The sequence below is a fragment of the Asparagus officinalis genome, chromosome 1 (assembly GCF_001876935.1).
Source record: "Asparagus officinalis chromosome 1, Aspof.V1, whole genome shotgun sequence".
Lineage (NCBI taxonomy): Eukaryota > Viridiplantae > Streptophyta > Magnoliopsida > Asparagales > Asparagaceae > Asparagus > Asparagus officinalis.
This window is the reverse complement of record NC_033794.1, coordinates 13003355-13018396: the sequence shown is the minus strand read 5'-3', so window position 1 is coordinate 13018396 and position 15042 is coordinate 13003355. Positions and strand designations below refer to the sequence as shown.

The window sequence follows — 15042 nt, the reverse complement described above, 5'->3', positions numbered from 1 at the left end:
TATGCTGGTGCATGTAGTATATATAATAAAACTGTAGTTTCTTTCCTCAGTTTCTAATTCATATTTGTTAAGATCATGGGCATGTGCTGCATGCTGCCTGACCTGGAAACGTTAATAAAGAATGCTGTCATTATGCTTATTAGTTTCGAATTGTTCTAACTAATGAATAGATTTTGGAGTCAAACTGGACCAATAGACTTAATAATAGAATATTCGTGTAGAATACCAATTCTTGTCGTCGATTTTACTCAACTCTGTACTAAATCCAATATAGATGGCAAGAATGCATTGTGGACCTCAATCACAAATTACCCATCAGTATTATGGTGGCAGTGTTATCTAAACTCGGTCATTACTGTGATTCAGATTATGAAAGAACTGTTGTACATTAATGGCTTAATTATCTTTTGAACTTACTGAAATTTTTTTCTTTTCTTGTTAAGGTAGCATTCTTATAGATGTTAGGATATCTTAAGATGTAAATGGATAGAACCACATATTTTCAATTTTACAGTCTGTTAACCTCCTTCAATTCATAAAGCTAAGCAATAAATTAAATAAGGGTTCTTTAATTAATTGGCTCCATCAATTCTACATACATTTGGTCTCCTCCTGGACTGTGGCTTGCAAAAGTCTATTTAACTTTGTCTATCTGCATCCAAATCTGAGAGCCTTGTTTCAAAACCTTAACGCTTCTCTGTCCCTGCTCCTCATGTGGCCTTGGGGACTGTCACAGGACATATATATAATATAATCCCATATATATATCATACTCCCTTTAAAAACACGAGTTCGAGAAAATCTTTTTATGGTCAGTATTACCATTAGTTTTTTTTTGAATATTACATTGTTATTCTAATTTATTCTAATTTTAATCATATCTTATCTAATTCCACGTGAACTATCTATAGGTCAACAATTTTAAAAAAAAGTTATTTTGAATATTTCACTTAAATCTTAATCTATCCAAATACTAATTATATCCTATATTTACTCCATATGAACTACCTATAACTCAAAAATATAAAAAAAATAAGATTAAGAAATTATATGTAGATAACATGTTATAATACATGAAGTATTATAAAAAAACCCAAAAGTTTCAAAAATTGCATATAATAGTCATAAAAATTTAAAATTACACAAAAACACCTTGACTTTTTAAAACTAAAAAACAAACATGATATCTCAAAATTTAAAACTTCTAATTAACACCCTCAACATTTTAAAAATTATAGAAACAACCTCAAAATTTAAAGGCTAAATTACATTTATATACCCTATGTGTTTCGCTCCTGAAGTAGTTATATACCCTAAGTTACAAATTATAGCAAAAAAATACCCTGAGTTGACAAAAATTTACAAGTTGGTACCTTCTGTTAACCAGCTGTGAGAATATTCTCTAGAATATTCCCACGTGTTGGACCTATGACCAACTTGAATACTTCTTACCCTCATTTATTGTATTATTTATTATATTACCTAACCCCCTCTCGCGCAAATTAGATTATTTTCATCATCATCATCTTCTTTTCGTGGCCTCCAACTTTTTCTTCCTCTTTAATATGGGTAACAATAGAAAATAAGAGCTTTCACTATGTTAGGGGGTTAATTCTTATGGGGGGGTTAATTCTTAAGGAGGGGTATTATTATCCTTTCATGTATTTTTTAACACCGTTAGCTAAATTTAAATAGTTACCAACTCAGGGTATTTTTTTTTTGCTATGTTTTGTAACTTAGGGTATATAACTACTACAAGAGCAAAACAATAGGGTATATAAGTTATAACTACTACAAGAGCAAAACAATAGGGTATATAAGTGCCATTTAGCCATGTTTAAATTACAAAAAACATTCTAAAATTCAGAGAATGTTTAAATTACAAAAAACATTCTAAAATTCAGAGATTTTAAAACTTAGAAACAACATAGATGGATTCTAAGAATTACCATTAGGCACATAGAAATTTAAAATTAGTAAAAAAATAACCTCGAAGGTAAAAATTACAAAAACTCTCTCAAAAGTAAAAAAATATTAAAAAATCTGATATTTTAAAACTTATAACTGGTGCACATCAAGTGATATTTTAAAACTTATCACCAATACATGAAACATGAAAATTATAAGCGCCCAACTTAAAATCTAATTTTTTTATAAAATACTATCAAAGTTTAAAAATTACAAAACACACCCTCAAAAGTTTAAATCACAAAAAGGCTAAAATTTGGCAAAAAAAAGGAAATGTTTGATATTATTATATTAAGATATAAATAATAGGTTATCATTAATTGATTATAATGTATAAACATTTATCTCTAATGTTGATAATATTTATTTATAAAGTAAAAAAAATACAAGGAGTTATGTATGGAGAAACTATCAGAAAGTTCAGAGATATCCTTTAAAAGAACTAAGTTGTTTTCATTTCAAATGGAGAAGTGAAGGAAATAAACTCAAAATTTAAGTTGTTTTCATTTCAAATGGAGAAGTGAAGGAAATAAACTCAAAATTCAGAAACATTCATGAATCACCTGAATTGACATTGATAAAAAACATATCGAGCAAAGAAGCACTAACCGAGTTCTCCTTGAAGAACATATTGAACAATTATATCCTAATTAAAAAATATTATTCATGAAAAGTACAAGAAAAATTAGTAAGTACTTATAAATTTTCATACTTTATTCTAAAAATACTGAAGGAATCATAAACTTAATATAAAATTTCATATAAATAATCTTGCAATAGAAACTAAAGTGAAGCCATTGATCAACTACATTGTGAGATATAATAAACTAGATAAGATGGGAAAAATCACTATAATGGACAAAAAAATGCACATAATACTTAGTTACCATAGTGTAAGTAAAAAAATTAAAATTGATATTTTTCTTTTTTTTATATAGTAGCACAACTCTGCAAGTATTCTTATTTGGGGATATGACTACTAACGAAAGATCAATTTTTAAGAACACGATCAAAGATAAGCATGTAATAGTACTGTCAGAGTTCAAGATCTTTAAATACGAAGGTAACATATTTTACAACTAAAATTCTTATTAAAAGCCACTAAATATAAAATTCATCTTATACATGTCTTAAATATGTATGAAAGATATGCATGTCATCGTAAATTATATTAATAATATATCAACTTATTGAAGAAATAAGAGATAGATAAGCAAACCAAGTAAACATCCATATAACACGATAAAGAACAAATATTATACTTTAAAGCTAATATGCATGGCTCATTCAGAACAAGCTGCTAAAACAAAAGCATCTCCATCAAGGCTCTTTATAAATACAACACAAATTTAAATTATTTAATATTTTTAAAAATAGCTTAATTTTTTGAGTAAAATCAGGAATCTTTAGAAGTGTTTTTTATGAAATCTTTTAATTTTTTATATGGTTATGTTGATGCTTTTATCATATAAAAGTATAATAGAGTTAGCATTAATCTTTATTTTATGATTTTTCTAAAGTTTATCAGTGATTAGTAACAAAATTTATATTCTCTTTAGTGTCATTCTAGCACACTTTTAATTAATCATCTTGTCTTATTGACTTTAATTATTCATCATTCTTTTATAACATTATCTTTTCAAGTGTTTTTCACTTTTACAACATTATACCTTCTTAAGCCAAGCTTGGTTTCATGCCGATCTAAATAACGCGAAAATTCAAATTAGCTTTAGATTATAGTTATTTCTTGTCAATTCAGTTATTACCTAAAAATTTTAAATTTGGTGTAGCACATTCAAACAAACATTAAAAAAATAATAATCACAATAGTACAGTTTAAAAACATAAGTGAGAAAAACAATCAAAGTGAAAATGAGAAACAAATTTTAGTAAAGAAATAAGTAAAAAATACTTAATCATAATATTTAATCACGTGCATTGCACGTGCATAAATCCTAGTGTGTGTATATATATATATAATAGTAGTCAGTTAAATTTCAAATTTAGCCATTAACTTCAGTTAATCTGCCTCTGCTTAGTTTCTTGTTAAAAAGAAAAAGAAAAAAACAAAACAAAACTACTTATGCCTACAACAGCTGAGAATATGCTTATGCCGTGTGGTCTTGTAATTAAGTCTATATCACATGAGTATGTGTCCATAAAGAATTGCCATTGGCTCGAAGTGAGGCTAAAAGTTCATATAGCAATTGCAACATTATTTTGCTGAAAGTTTTTTTTTTCTTTCATGAAAGTGTTTTTTAAAATACAGGTATTAAATTCTTTGCACTTTATGTTTCTAGAAGCTGAACTCTGTTTGCTCAATAACCTTGTTAAAGCATACTCTCATTGCTCAGTTTGCAATACTGCAGGACCCAAATTCCAAGCATCTTGGCACCACTGTTTGGGATGCATCAATGGTATTTGTGAAATATCTGGTAATAACTAAAGGTCTTTTGTTCACCTAGGGACCATGGTCTATAATGATTGATATCATATATGCAATTTTACTCAAAGCCTAGAATCGGGATTAATTTCATGAAGATATTTCTGAGAATCTTCTGTTTATATGAAACACTTCCCTTTCAACACAATGCAATTTACTTTTAGGCTTGTAAGCTTACTTAACTTAGGGGGTAATTTTGGGGATAATGGGATAATTTCTGGAACAATACTTTTTAGTGTTATTCATTGGTGTAATTGGAACTGGAGCCAAGTTTGTGGTGTTATTGGTTTGTTGGGGTAATTGTGGGACAAATACCCCACTTTCCCCCAAATTACCCCAACTATATAAAGCCCTCTTACCCAGCACCCTCAAAATTACACCAAATTCATTGGTGGAACAAAGATGGGGGTAAACCTTCCCCTGATTCTTCCTCCCTCCTCCTCTCCTCCGCCCTCTCCCTCCACCTCACCGCCGCCCTCAACCACTTCCTCTCCCTCCTCGCCTGCCGCCCCCAACCTCTCGACCCGAAAGCCCTCGCCTCCATCAGCTACGCCCTCTCCTCCCCCCACTCATACGACGCCCGATTCCCCCGAGTTCTGGTTTCCTTGTTCGATCTGCAAGCAGGTCGCCTCACCGTTTACCTCCCAATTCCTCGCCGCGATCCTCTTCTTCCATGGATCCGAGTACGCCCTTGCCGCTTTTCTTCCACGGCCGATCCAACGTTGCCCTCACCTGTAAAAGTACTTTTTGAATCTTGTAAAATTTTGGAACTTTTTGTTAAATGTTTGGCTTTGGGCATTTTGCAGCGCTTTTGATCAGTAAGCAGTATGTGATCGCCATGGCTTGCGCTTTGTTTGAGTACTTGTCAGAGGCGGTTCTGTTTCCAGAATTGAAGGAGCACTGGTGGATCAGTGGCATTGGTGTTTTGGCAGTTTTGGTTATGGAGGGTACATTGGCTATAATTATTGTTATTAGGGTTTTGATTATGGAGTTTTGGCAGATTTTGGAATCAAAGACATGTGGGATCCAATTTCTTTTCGGTAAAATTGTGCGAAGGCCCAAAAACAAAAAACAAACTCATGTGGGATCAACGACATGTGCCCTTCTAATTACGGAGATGTATGAATGATTAAAATAATCTCATTTAGCATTTTCTAATTAATATTTTATATTATAACTATTATTTATTTAATCATTTGATGTTATATCAAGTTAAACTTGAATTTAATTGAGCTATAAATATAATATTATAAAAAGATGTCATACTAAAATTATCCCACTCAAATTGTCCCATTACCCCCATTTTACCCCACTTTATCCCACTCAATTATCCCATTGGGTAAAATTACCCCATTGGAACAATTTACCCTAAATTACACCAAATTACACCAACGAATAACCCCCCCTTATGGTTTTCTTATTTCTGTTCCTTTTAATAATATTTGTCTTTCCCAACTTGGTATAATATAAATTTGCTTCTGTTTTAGTCTCTTATTGCTATTTGAAGTTGTTACAAACTCCTAGTATTAATTTGAAAGACACTATTCTAACACCAAAAATATCAGATTGGAAATTATTTTATCTCATGGTAGTTATTTGGTCTTTGTTTGTTTAGGAAAGGAATCGCAGAAAAGGCAGGTTCTGTGCTTCGAAGCTGAAAGGAAAACGTGCCATTGAACTTGGAGCGGGCTGTGGTTTAGCTGGACTTGGTGAGTATTCCCTACAGTTATTTTTGTATTAAGCGAAAGATAGGTTGTACGTATTATAATTTTGGTCCAAGTAATGATGTATTGCATTTTCAGGAATGGCATTATTAGGATGTAATGTAGTTTCGACAGATCAAATTGAGGTGTTACCATTGCTTATAAGAAACGTTGAACGTAATACTTCTCGGATCGCACAGGCAAATACTGATTCAGGTGCGGTATACACTTTTATAGGCATATCATTGGATGGTGTTGTAGAGGATGAGTATTACATTGACAAAAACGGGTAAATTACACTAAACCCCAAGTGAACTTTCAGCGTTTTGCGGTAAACCCTTACGAACTTTCAAAACCACACTAAACCCCCAATAACTTTTCAACCCCCAATAACTTTTCTGTTTTGCAGAAAATCCCTATAAAATTTCTGCATCTCGCAGATAATCCCCATAAATTAGAACCAGAAAACAACAAAAGCCATTTTGAAAGTTATTTGGGGCTCAGTGCAATTTACCCAAAAGATATTGGGGGTTTTCCGCAAAAATCATTGGGCTTTAGTGCGATTTTGAAAGTTCATAGGGGTTTACTACAAATCACTGAAAGTTTATGGGGGTTTAGTGTAGTTTACCCACATAGAAACATTGCCTCTGAATATTATTGTAGTCTTCTCATATTTTTTTTCTTTATCTTTCTAGAGTTATTTGGTTCTATCAAGGTCGAGGAGTTGGACTGGGGAAATAAAGATCACATTAAAGCTCTTGATCCTCCATTTGATTACATCATTGGAACTGATGTTGTAAGTTCTTTTGTTGGTTGATTATTTGTTTCTGAGAAAAAAGAACTGTGATGTTAAATACCATTTAATCTTGAAATTCTGGAAGGTTATTTACTTGTCAGATGCAGGAAGCTAATCTAGTTTCAGCTACTAACTTAGGAGAAAATTTTGAAAACCAATCCAAATTCTAGTCTTGTAGAGCTGCCGTCTAGCATTTTCTTTCCAAACGGGTCTTCAGTCATTTTTGGACTAAATACTGATAATGAGCTGGGAGAGTTCTCATCTTTTAAACTTGAATATAAACCAGGTTAGAATCAAACTGTATTGCAACCGAAAGAAACCTACTTGTATCCTTGACTGAATGAATGATGTCTCCTTGCAGCATCCCCCAGATTAAAAACACATGATATGGTATGTTTGAAACTATTAGATAGTAATTCTTGTTGAATTGTGTTCGGAAGAACATAATTCCACAATTCTGTTTTTTTAAATCCGTCTTGTTTTTATCTTCAGATTTCTGTATTTCAAAATCTTGAAGTTGTTCTAAAAAATACCTAAGATTTGAGGGAAATAGACAAATATTATTTTGTTTCTTATGTGCGTACTTCCCTTTAAATAATTCATGTGTTTTTTTCCTGTCACTTGGTAACTTTCCTAGATTATGATAGGGCAGACAACCATTGCTATTAGTAACGTTGGCGATGTTATTTATTACAACGAAGAAAATTCTCTTATAATATGCCAGGCGTCAGAGTTGAGACGCTTGTGAAATCATTTATTAGTACTTATTCTTTGCTTCATTTGTATCCATGGCATCTATCAAAAATATGAACTTCAATTGTCCAATTGAGATGGAAAAAATTATTATCTTCGATTGATTAAAGGTGTACGCGGAACATCTATTGGAGCCACTATTGCAGACTATTTTGGGCTTAGCGGGCCCTAGAACAACAATACTGGTAATGCTTACTGTCATGCTACTTCATTATCTAAAATTTCACTTTTATGTTCGAAAAGATGACTAAACTGTCCTTCAGTTAGGTTATGAGATCCGGTCCAACACAGTCCATGCCAGGATGATGCAGATGTGGAAGAATAATTTTGATGTAAAAACAGTCCCAATCACGAAGGTATTAACTTGTGTTCAGTCTGTCATTCAGCCAGATAACTAATGATTCTGGCACTTTGATGGATATATATCCCTGGTCCTATTGCTAGTGTTAATGGATCATATGCTTGTCTTTTCTATCACTTAAAACAGTAGGACAGTGCAGCAGCTATGTTTCTTCGACTTTATTCAGGTTGAAGGAACGATGGAAATTGTAATCTAGTAATGTGATTGGAACTTCTTAGATTGTATATAGATTTGTATGCTACTGATCCGCACTACCTGGGAAGATACTGCCATTTTTGGATCGAAGTTAGGATTTTGTCATGCCACCCAGAACAGAAAGTATGTATATTGTAAACGGGGGTTTGTGCCCCCCCTGATGCTAGTTGGTGTGTCGATGATGTGGAGCACATCCAAGCCCCTACAATAAGATCATCTACATGCCATGATCATACTTGATGGCTTGAATTTGTGCCACATCAGCAACACACCAGCCCTGTTTTTTCATTACGCACACAGTCCTCCTTGCATTAACTAACATATTGTGGTCATGTGACAGTACTCTAATCTTAAACAGTAGGATGATGAAACAATTTCCTATTACTTGAGCTTAATTTGGGTTGAAAAAAGGTAAAGGAACTTCTAACTTGATTAGAATTGCCTTGCTTATATATAAGGGTATATGCTGCTGACCTCAAATATTCTGAAACTCTACTATTTTATTCCATTTGGTTTTAAACTGTGGTCTAATTGTCTACCTTATTTGTAGAGACCTATATTTCTGTCAATATTGTTTTTAGATATTCTTTATTCTTCTGGTTCACGTTGGATGACTTAAGACTAGAGGTGCTAAACCGTATCCGTATCCGATGAAATATCCGTAACCGTATCCGTTAGGATACGAATATGGTTACTCAAATCTATAACCGATAGGATATGGTTATGGATATGGTTTTGTAGTGAAATATCCGTATCCGTATCCGAAATATCCGAATACATATTAGTCATACTCTTACGATAGTTTCGATTCTTAGATTATGGATTTGTGGTTAATTTTGATGATCAAGATGACTAATCTTAACTATTTAGTTATAATGGACATATTAACGAACTTTTTTGTATCACATGAACTATGTTTTTCTCAATACTATCTAGTTTTCTCATATCTGTTTTGTATCCGCATGCATATCCGCTTATATATCCGCATGTATATCCGTAACCGTATCCGATTTATCTTTAGAAACAGGTGTAGAGTTTTGAAATAAAAATCATGTGACTAGCATGATGATTAAACGTTCTCATTATCCTCTTTGAGGTGCAGATGGATGTCAAGTACCGTCACCCCAGCATACAACTTTATATAATGACGCCAAAAGCTCAAACTAAATGCGATGAACTCAAGGTTCCAGGATCCGACCAAGTTGATTCCGAGGTTGTCGAGAGTAATGAAACAGAAGAGAAGGAAGAAGCTTGTAATGAGAAGTCAGTTGACGGAGAAATTCCAGAAATTGGAAGCGATAAAGTTGATGATTGGGAGACGAGAAGATGCGGAGCTATGGCTGCTAGGCTTCTGAAGGATGTTAAGATAGCGTGAAATGCTTTTGCTTGTATTGTACGTGATATTGTCAATCTTCAAGTTAACTTTGAACTTATTCTAGGTTTGTCAGATTTGGTGTTTCGAACATTTAGACAGCAATTTGACTTGAATATGGTTCAGATTGATAATATTGATGATGAACGGTCAGAATTGTTACGGCAAGTGTTGTCAGTCCATTTTCATGTGTTTCATACGGGAGTCAAGATTAGAAATGTTGAATATTTGCCGCAATTTTATAGGAGAAACTGAGGGACTTCCTGCGTTGTCCTACTAAAAATATTTGTGGAGTTTTGCTACAGGGACCTAAAATATGAGATCAAGAGGGGAGACATGTGAGATGTTCCCCGCCTATTGCATAATGAGCTGGTCATCATTAATGGTTGTCAACTCATTATGCAATAAGAGGGGGACACCTCATCTGTCCTCATTGTTGGTCTCATATTTTGGGTCATTGGGGAATTTTTTATATTTGTGGGCTCATTTGATAGGACCTTAACACGCTCCCATATCTAAATGATGGATTTGTCTCTTATGTTTTTTGTGTTTTCCTTCTGATCAACTATTAATTACTAATTAGTAACCTATTAAACTATGCAGTAAACAATTCTAGTATTGGGGAATTCATTTCTAAATTCACTTGTTACCCCTCAAACTTCTCTATTAGCGTTCACACTCCCTAATCTCTCAATGTAGTTATCTCTTCGTTGTTGTTTGTATTTGTATTTGTATTTGTGTTATATGAGGATATATGTTCAACACTCATAATAATAATAGTACGTGATTTCTCTTGAAATATAAGACAAAATTTTTACAACATATTGACGTCGCCAAGACATCTATGTAACAAGTGTAGTCTTATGTATAGCTAGCAAAGGAGATAGTTCATAAGATCAAAATGCCAATGAAAAGTTGTGGGTTTCTGTCATATTAGATCCCTAAATCTTTGTAAATTCCATATCAGGCCCCAATCCAAAAAGTTATTTTAAAGGATTTTTTTTTAAAATAGACCACTTTTGCTAAATATTTAGCAAAATAGACCACTTTGCTAAATATTTAGCAAAATAAATATTTTTTGGCCAATAGGCCAAAAAGAGGTCGATTTTGAAAAACAAGGCTCAGAAAACATATGGGACTACTAGTCCCATATGTTTTCTGAGCCTTGTTTTTCAAAATCGACCTTTTTTGGCCTATTGGCCAAAAAGAGGTCTATTTTACTAAATATTTAGTAAAGTGGTCTATTTTGCTAAATATTTAACAAAAGTGGTCTATTTTAAAAAATTCCCCTTAGTTTAAATAAGGCCCATGCATCCAACAAATATGAAGATTTGAGGGACTAACATGCAAATAAATAAAGTGTTGCAGATCTAACCTATAATACACCCTCAAACGTTTAGGGGAAAAAAAATAAAGGACAAATTTTCACTTTAGCGCAATTCCGAAACTTATACTCAAAAAACGATCTATTTGAAAAATATTTACCAAATTCGACCCAGTTTCAGTCAACTGGCTGAAACTAGGTTGAATTTGGTGAAAAAAGCTACAAAACTTCACGGGATTTCAAGTCCAAAGTCTCGTGAAGTTAAACCCCCCTTAAACTTGATTATCTGTCGCTTAAACTTCACCGGACTCTAAGTCCCGTAAATTTCTGTAATTTTTTTTACCAAATTCGACCCAGTTTCAACCAACAGGCTGAAACTGGGTCGAATTTGGTAGATAATTTCTAAATATGTTGTGTTTTAAGATTAAGTTTGTAAACGGGCTGTTTTCGAAAATTTGTCAAAAAATAAATACACAGCGTGACCCCTCTTTTAGTTTCAATCGGGGGAGCGGACGTTCGTCATTTCCCTCTCTCGTCTCTCACTCTCGTCCCTCACTCTCGTCCCCAGAACCCTTGAAACTCACCAAAAACAAGAAATTTAGGGTTTCTATTTCCTTCTAAAATTACCTCAATTGGTCGTCAATGGAGTCCGGAACCGTTCTCAATCAAACTGGTCACAGATCCGAAATCAACAAAGGTAATTCTCTCTCTCTCTCTCCGTCGTCCATCTCTCTCTCTCTCACCCCCCCTCCTCTCCCTCTCTCACTCTCTCACAAAGGTTTCCTCGTAAATAGTCAAAATTTGATTTTAGGTTTCAGAGCTGTCCCCTGAATTCTACTTCGATTTCGGATCTGTTTAGAGATACCAAAAATGGTGGTGAATCACAAAAAGAAGGAGACTATCGGATATCCTAACATTGTGGCTCTTCAAGGGTTACGAGCGAATGAGTGCGCATTTCAAAGAAGAACGGGTCCAGTGATAATTGTATGTGACAAAGAGTACCTAGATTGGCAAGCTCTAGAGGTGAATTTTGAATTCTCCAATTCGATTTGCTGTTTCTGATGAGTTCGAACAATTCTTGTCCCTTCTCTCAAGTAATTTGCCCCTAATTCAGGAGAACTACTCTACGGAGTCTTGGGAAGAAAGTAGGATTGTTGGGCTGAAATTGTTCTGATAATAGTTTTGTTGCCGGTTCTTGTTAATATAATGCCAAATCACCATCATTTGCAATACTACACACACACCAATACTCCCCCCGCTCACCCCCCAAAACAAAAAAAGAAAAAAAAGCTGTACCCCATTAATTACCGGCCGAACTGAAACATTGTTGGGTTTTTTAAACAGTGAGAAGGTTAAACATTTTTCAGGCTTAATAATACCACACAGAAAAGTTAGGCAATACCTGTGAAATATTCCATAATATAACTTTTGGGGTAGTTTAACGTCAAAAATTGTAAATAGGAAGGTGAATTAGCCAATGACGGGTAAATTTTGTAAAAACTGTCAATTATGGGGCTACACATGAAAAAAAACCTGCTGCTTTGTTCCCGTCTGGCCCAGAATTTTATCGGTTCTGCAGTATTATACTTTGTTGATGGACATTGGTTTAGATTGGTGCAGAAGAAAGTAGATTTATGTAGGCAATATAGATTGCACGAAGTTACGGTTGACAGTGAGAAAGCTGTCAACGAGAATCGGGATGCTTGACGTGGCCAAAGTTCTCAGATGCCTATCATTTGTTACTCTTATCTTCAAGTCCTAAAGTCATCCCCTTCCTCGTAGTTATTATTTTCTCGGCCAATATAATTTTGTGCTCATGCGCTCGTTTCGTTGTGCAGCGAACCTCACCTCCAACGTAATAAGAGAGAGAGAGTTCATTGTGGTAAAAACCGTATATTTGTACAATTTAAACTTATGATTGTATAACTAAAAGAAAAAAGAAAAGTGAAACTGGTTTTGTTGAATGCAGCTGCAAAGGCTTGCAACAGTGAGGCTTGATGCCACTGCTGGCATACTTCAGATTGAAAGTTGTGGTCATTTGGATGTAGCCCAGAATATTATGTGATCAGATTGGAATTAGAACCTTACGCGGAAGTATAACTGTCTTCACTATTTTTTTATGCTTATCCTTTTTATTATATGGAGGAAGAGAAATGAACAAAAACTGAATGCATAAGAATTAGAATAATGGTATGCACAATAGCCCATCCTGCTAGTAGGGAATATATCGTCCTTTATTAGTTATTTATTATCGTCTGTTGTTTTAGAATGAAATGTGTGTAAAGTGGCCCTTCCCAGCTTTAGCATATTCTCGACCCAGCGAAAATGATAGGAACTTCTGGTAAAATTATTTTTCAGGTCCCCATACTCAACGTCGTAAGAGGATCCAGCTTCATCATGGAACTACCTAAGAATCAATCTTGACCCAGAGAAAAGTATCATCCAGCTGATGTGTCTTAGTGCCTATATCTGACTTCCCACGCGCTCGTTGGCAATGCTAAGAGTCCCAGTGTGTTGACTCGCTTGGATAGGTTAGGTCCTGCTGCCGGCTAAAAGGAGCAGCAAGGGGCAGGGAAAGGGTAGATGGAGTGAGAGCTGTCGGCGAGCTCGCTCGCGGGTGGGTCTCAGGCGCCATGCTGTGTTACATTCGTGCGGTACTGTTTCTGCTTGCGGAGGGGCCTGACCCCGGTCCACTGCGTGTCAGGCAGGTTGATCTTAGGGAGCTGGAAGGCCGCTGCAGCAGAAGGTCCAGTAGTAAGGTGTGCAGTGCATTGCGCTTGTGGTGTCATGCGGCATTAGAAGCTTGGCTAATCGATCGTTAACCGTTGGCGCGCGGGGCTTTGAGAGAAGTATCCTAAAATCACCATGCTTCTTTGTCGGCATTCCCCTTTAAACGGGAATAAGGACCGACATGGGGAGTAAGCTACATTGTCCATCCTCAAGTGCCATGAAGTTCCTGACACTTCCTAGTAATGGAGGTTCTTGTAAATATCTCCGTGGAATTCTCGTTAAAAGATATCGGAAACGACTACCGGAGCACCCGCATGCTGACTGGGTGCTCAGCGGGAGTTGCCGAACTCATGGACTACCTCACCCAGGGCGAATCCTGGAGTGTGTGAACTTCAACAATCGGAGAGCTCTTGGTGAAAAGGCCTTGTTCAGCAGGGGATTGGTTTGTCCGTATCTTCACGATGCGGCCGGTGCGATCCGGCTTTAATGGGCCCGGCGCGGCGGCAAGGTCACCGGCGTTTTGAAATTTTGGATTGTATTAAGTTGGCAGGATTGGCAGTCGCGTAGGTGAAAGTAAGGTGTGTTAAGCACCAGGTCCGTCTCTTGGCTAGGTGTGGCGCCACTTAAAGACCTTGACATCGTTGTCACAGTTGAGGCGTCCCTGGCCGTCAAAATTGCCGTTAAAGAGGTCGTCTGCATCATCGGGCATTGTAGGAAGAGTCTTTTGGTGCTGTTGGGAAGGGCAGAGATTCCTCTTCTGTAACACATAATGCAGAGTCTTAGGTGTTGCAATTGCATATAGTAGTCTCAAAGCAGACCTATTCATTTAAGGGCCGGATAGGCCTGCCCCGCGTGGCATAATGTACGTTATTTTGTCGTCACACGAAGGATTGAACAGCATCTACCTTGAGTTAGGCTGGCTATTCTGTCCGAACCTCGCCTCGCTCTGTATAATGTATTAAGCTGCGGGAGGTTGGGGATGGTCGGCCGTTGGGGGCCGTGTGTCCGATCTGGACCGCGACAGTCGCTCCGTGGGAAGGAAAATCTCTGTTTTGTGGTATTGTCTGTTCACGCGTGCGTAGACAGAGCAAATATGGTAGACCAATACTGAGGTAAGTCTCATAAGGCCAAAATAGCTGATTTAGTAATACATAGCCTGCAGGACTGGATGTAGAGTTCACTATAAAATGGCTAACGGGAAGTTGATTTTTACAATTTGTTGAGTATATTCCTGGCGCGCGCTTGCTATTACTCATATATAACCCACAATGAGAACCTTCTCCGCGCTAGGAGAAGAAGATGCACAAGTGAACTGTAGTGGATAATACCGAGCTGCAGGTATGTCAGACTAAAAGCTCCAATCGTGATCTTGGATCCATTGTGGAGTTTCTGTATTT

General features: G+C 35.7%; 1 protein-coding gene across 2 annotated transcripts in view; it reads left to right on the top strand.

Moving 5' to 3' along the window:
• The window catches only part of LOC109850637 (protein N-lysine methyltransferase METTL21A), an 11401-nt gene extending 1573 nt beyond the window's left edge, over positions 1-9828 (top strand). The window contains exons 3-9 of one of the 2 annotated variants that reach the window (XM_020420700.1): positions 4319-4403; positions 6027-6120; positions 6214-6330; positions 6810-6910; positions 7774-7848; positions 7927-8019; positions 9322-9828. In XM_020420700.1, coding sequence (XP_020276289.1) covers positions 4319-4403; positions 6027-6120; positions 6214-6330; positions 6810-6910; positions 7774-7848; positions 7927-8019; positions 9322-9594 — 838 coding nt within the window. In that variant the 3' untranslated portion in view covers positions 9595-9828. Of the gene's footprint in view, positions 1-4318; positions 4404-6026; positions 6121-6213; positions 6331-6809; positions 6911-7773; positions 7849-7926; positions 8020-9321 lie in introns of those variants that run through there. The other variant, XM_020420692.1, reaches the window with a different exon arrangement.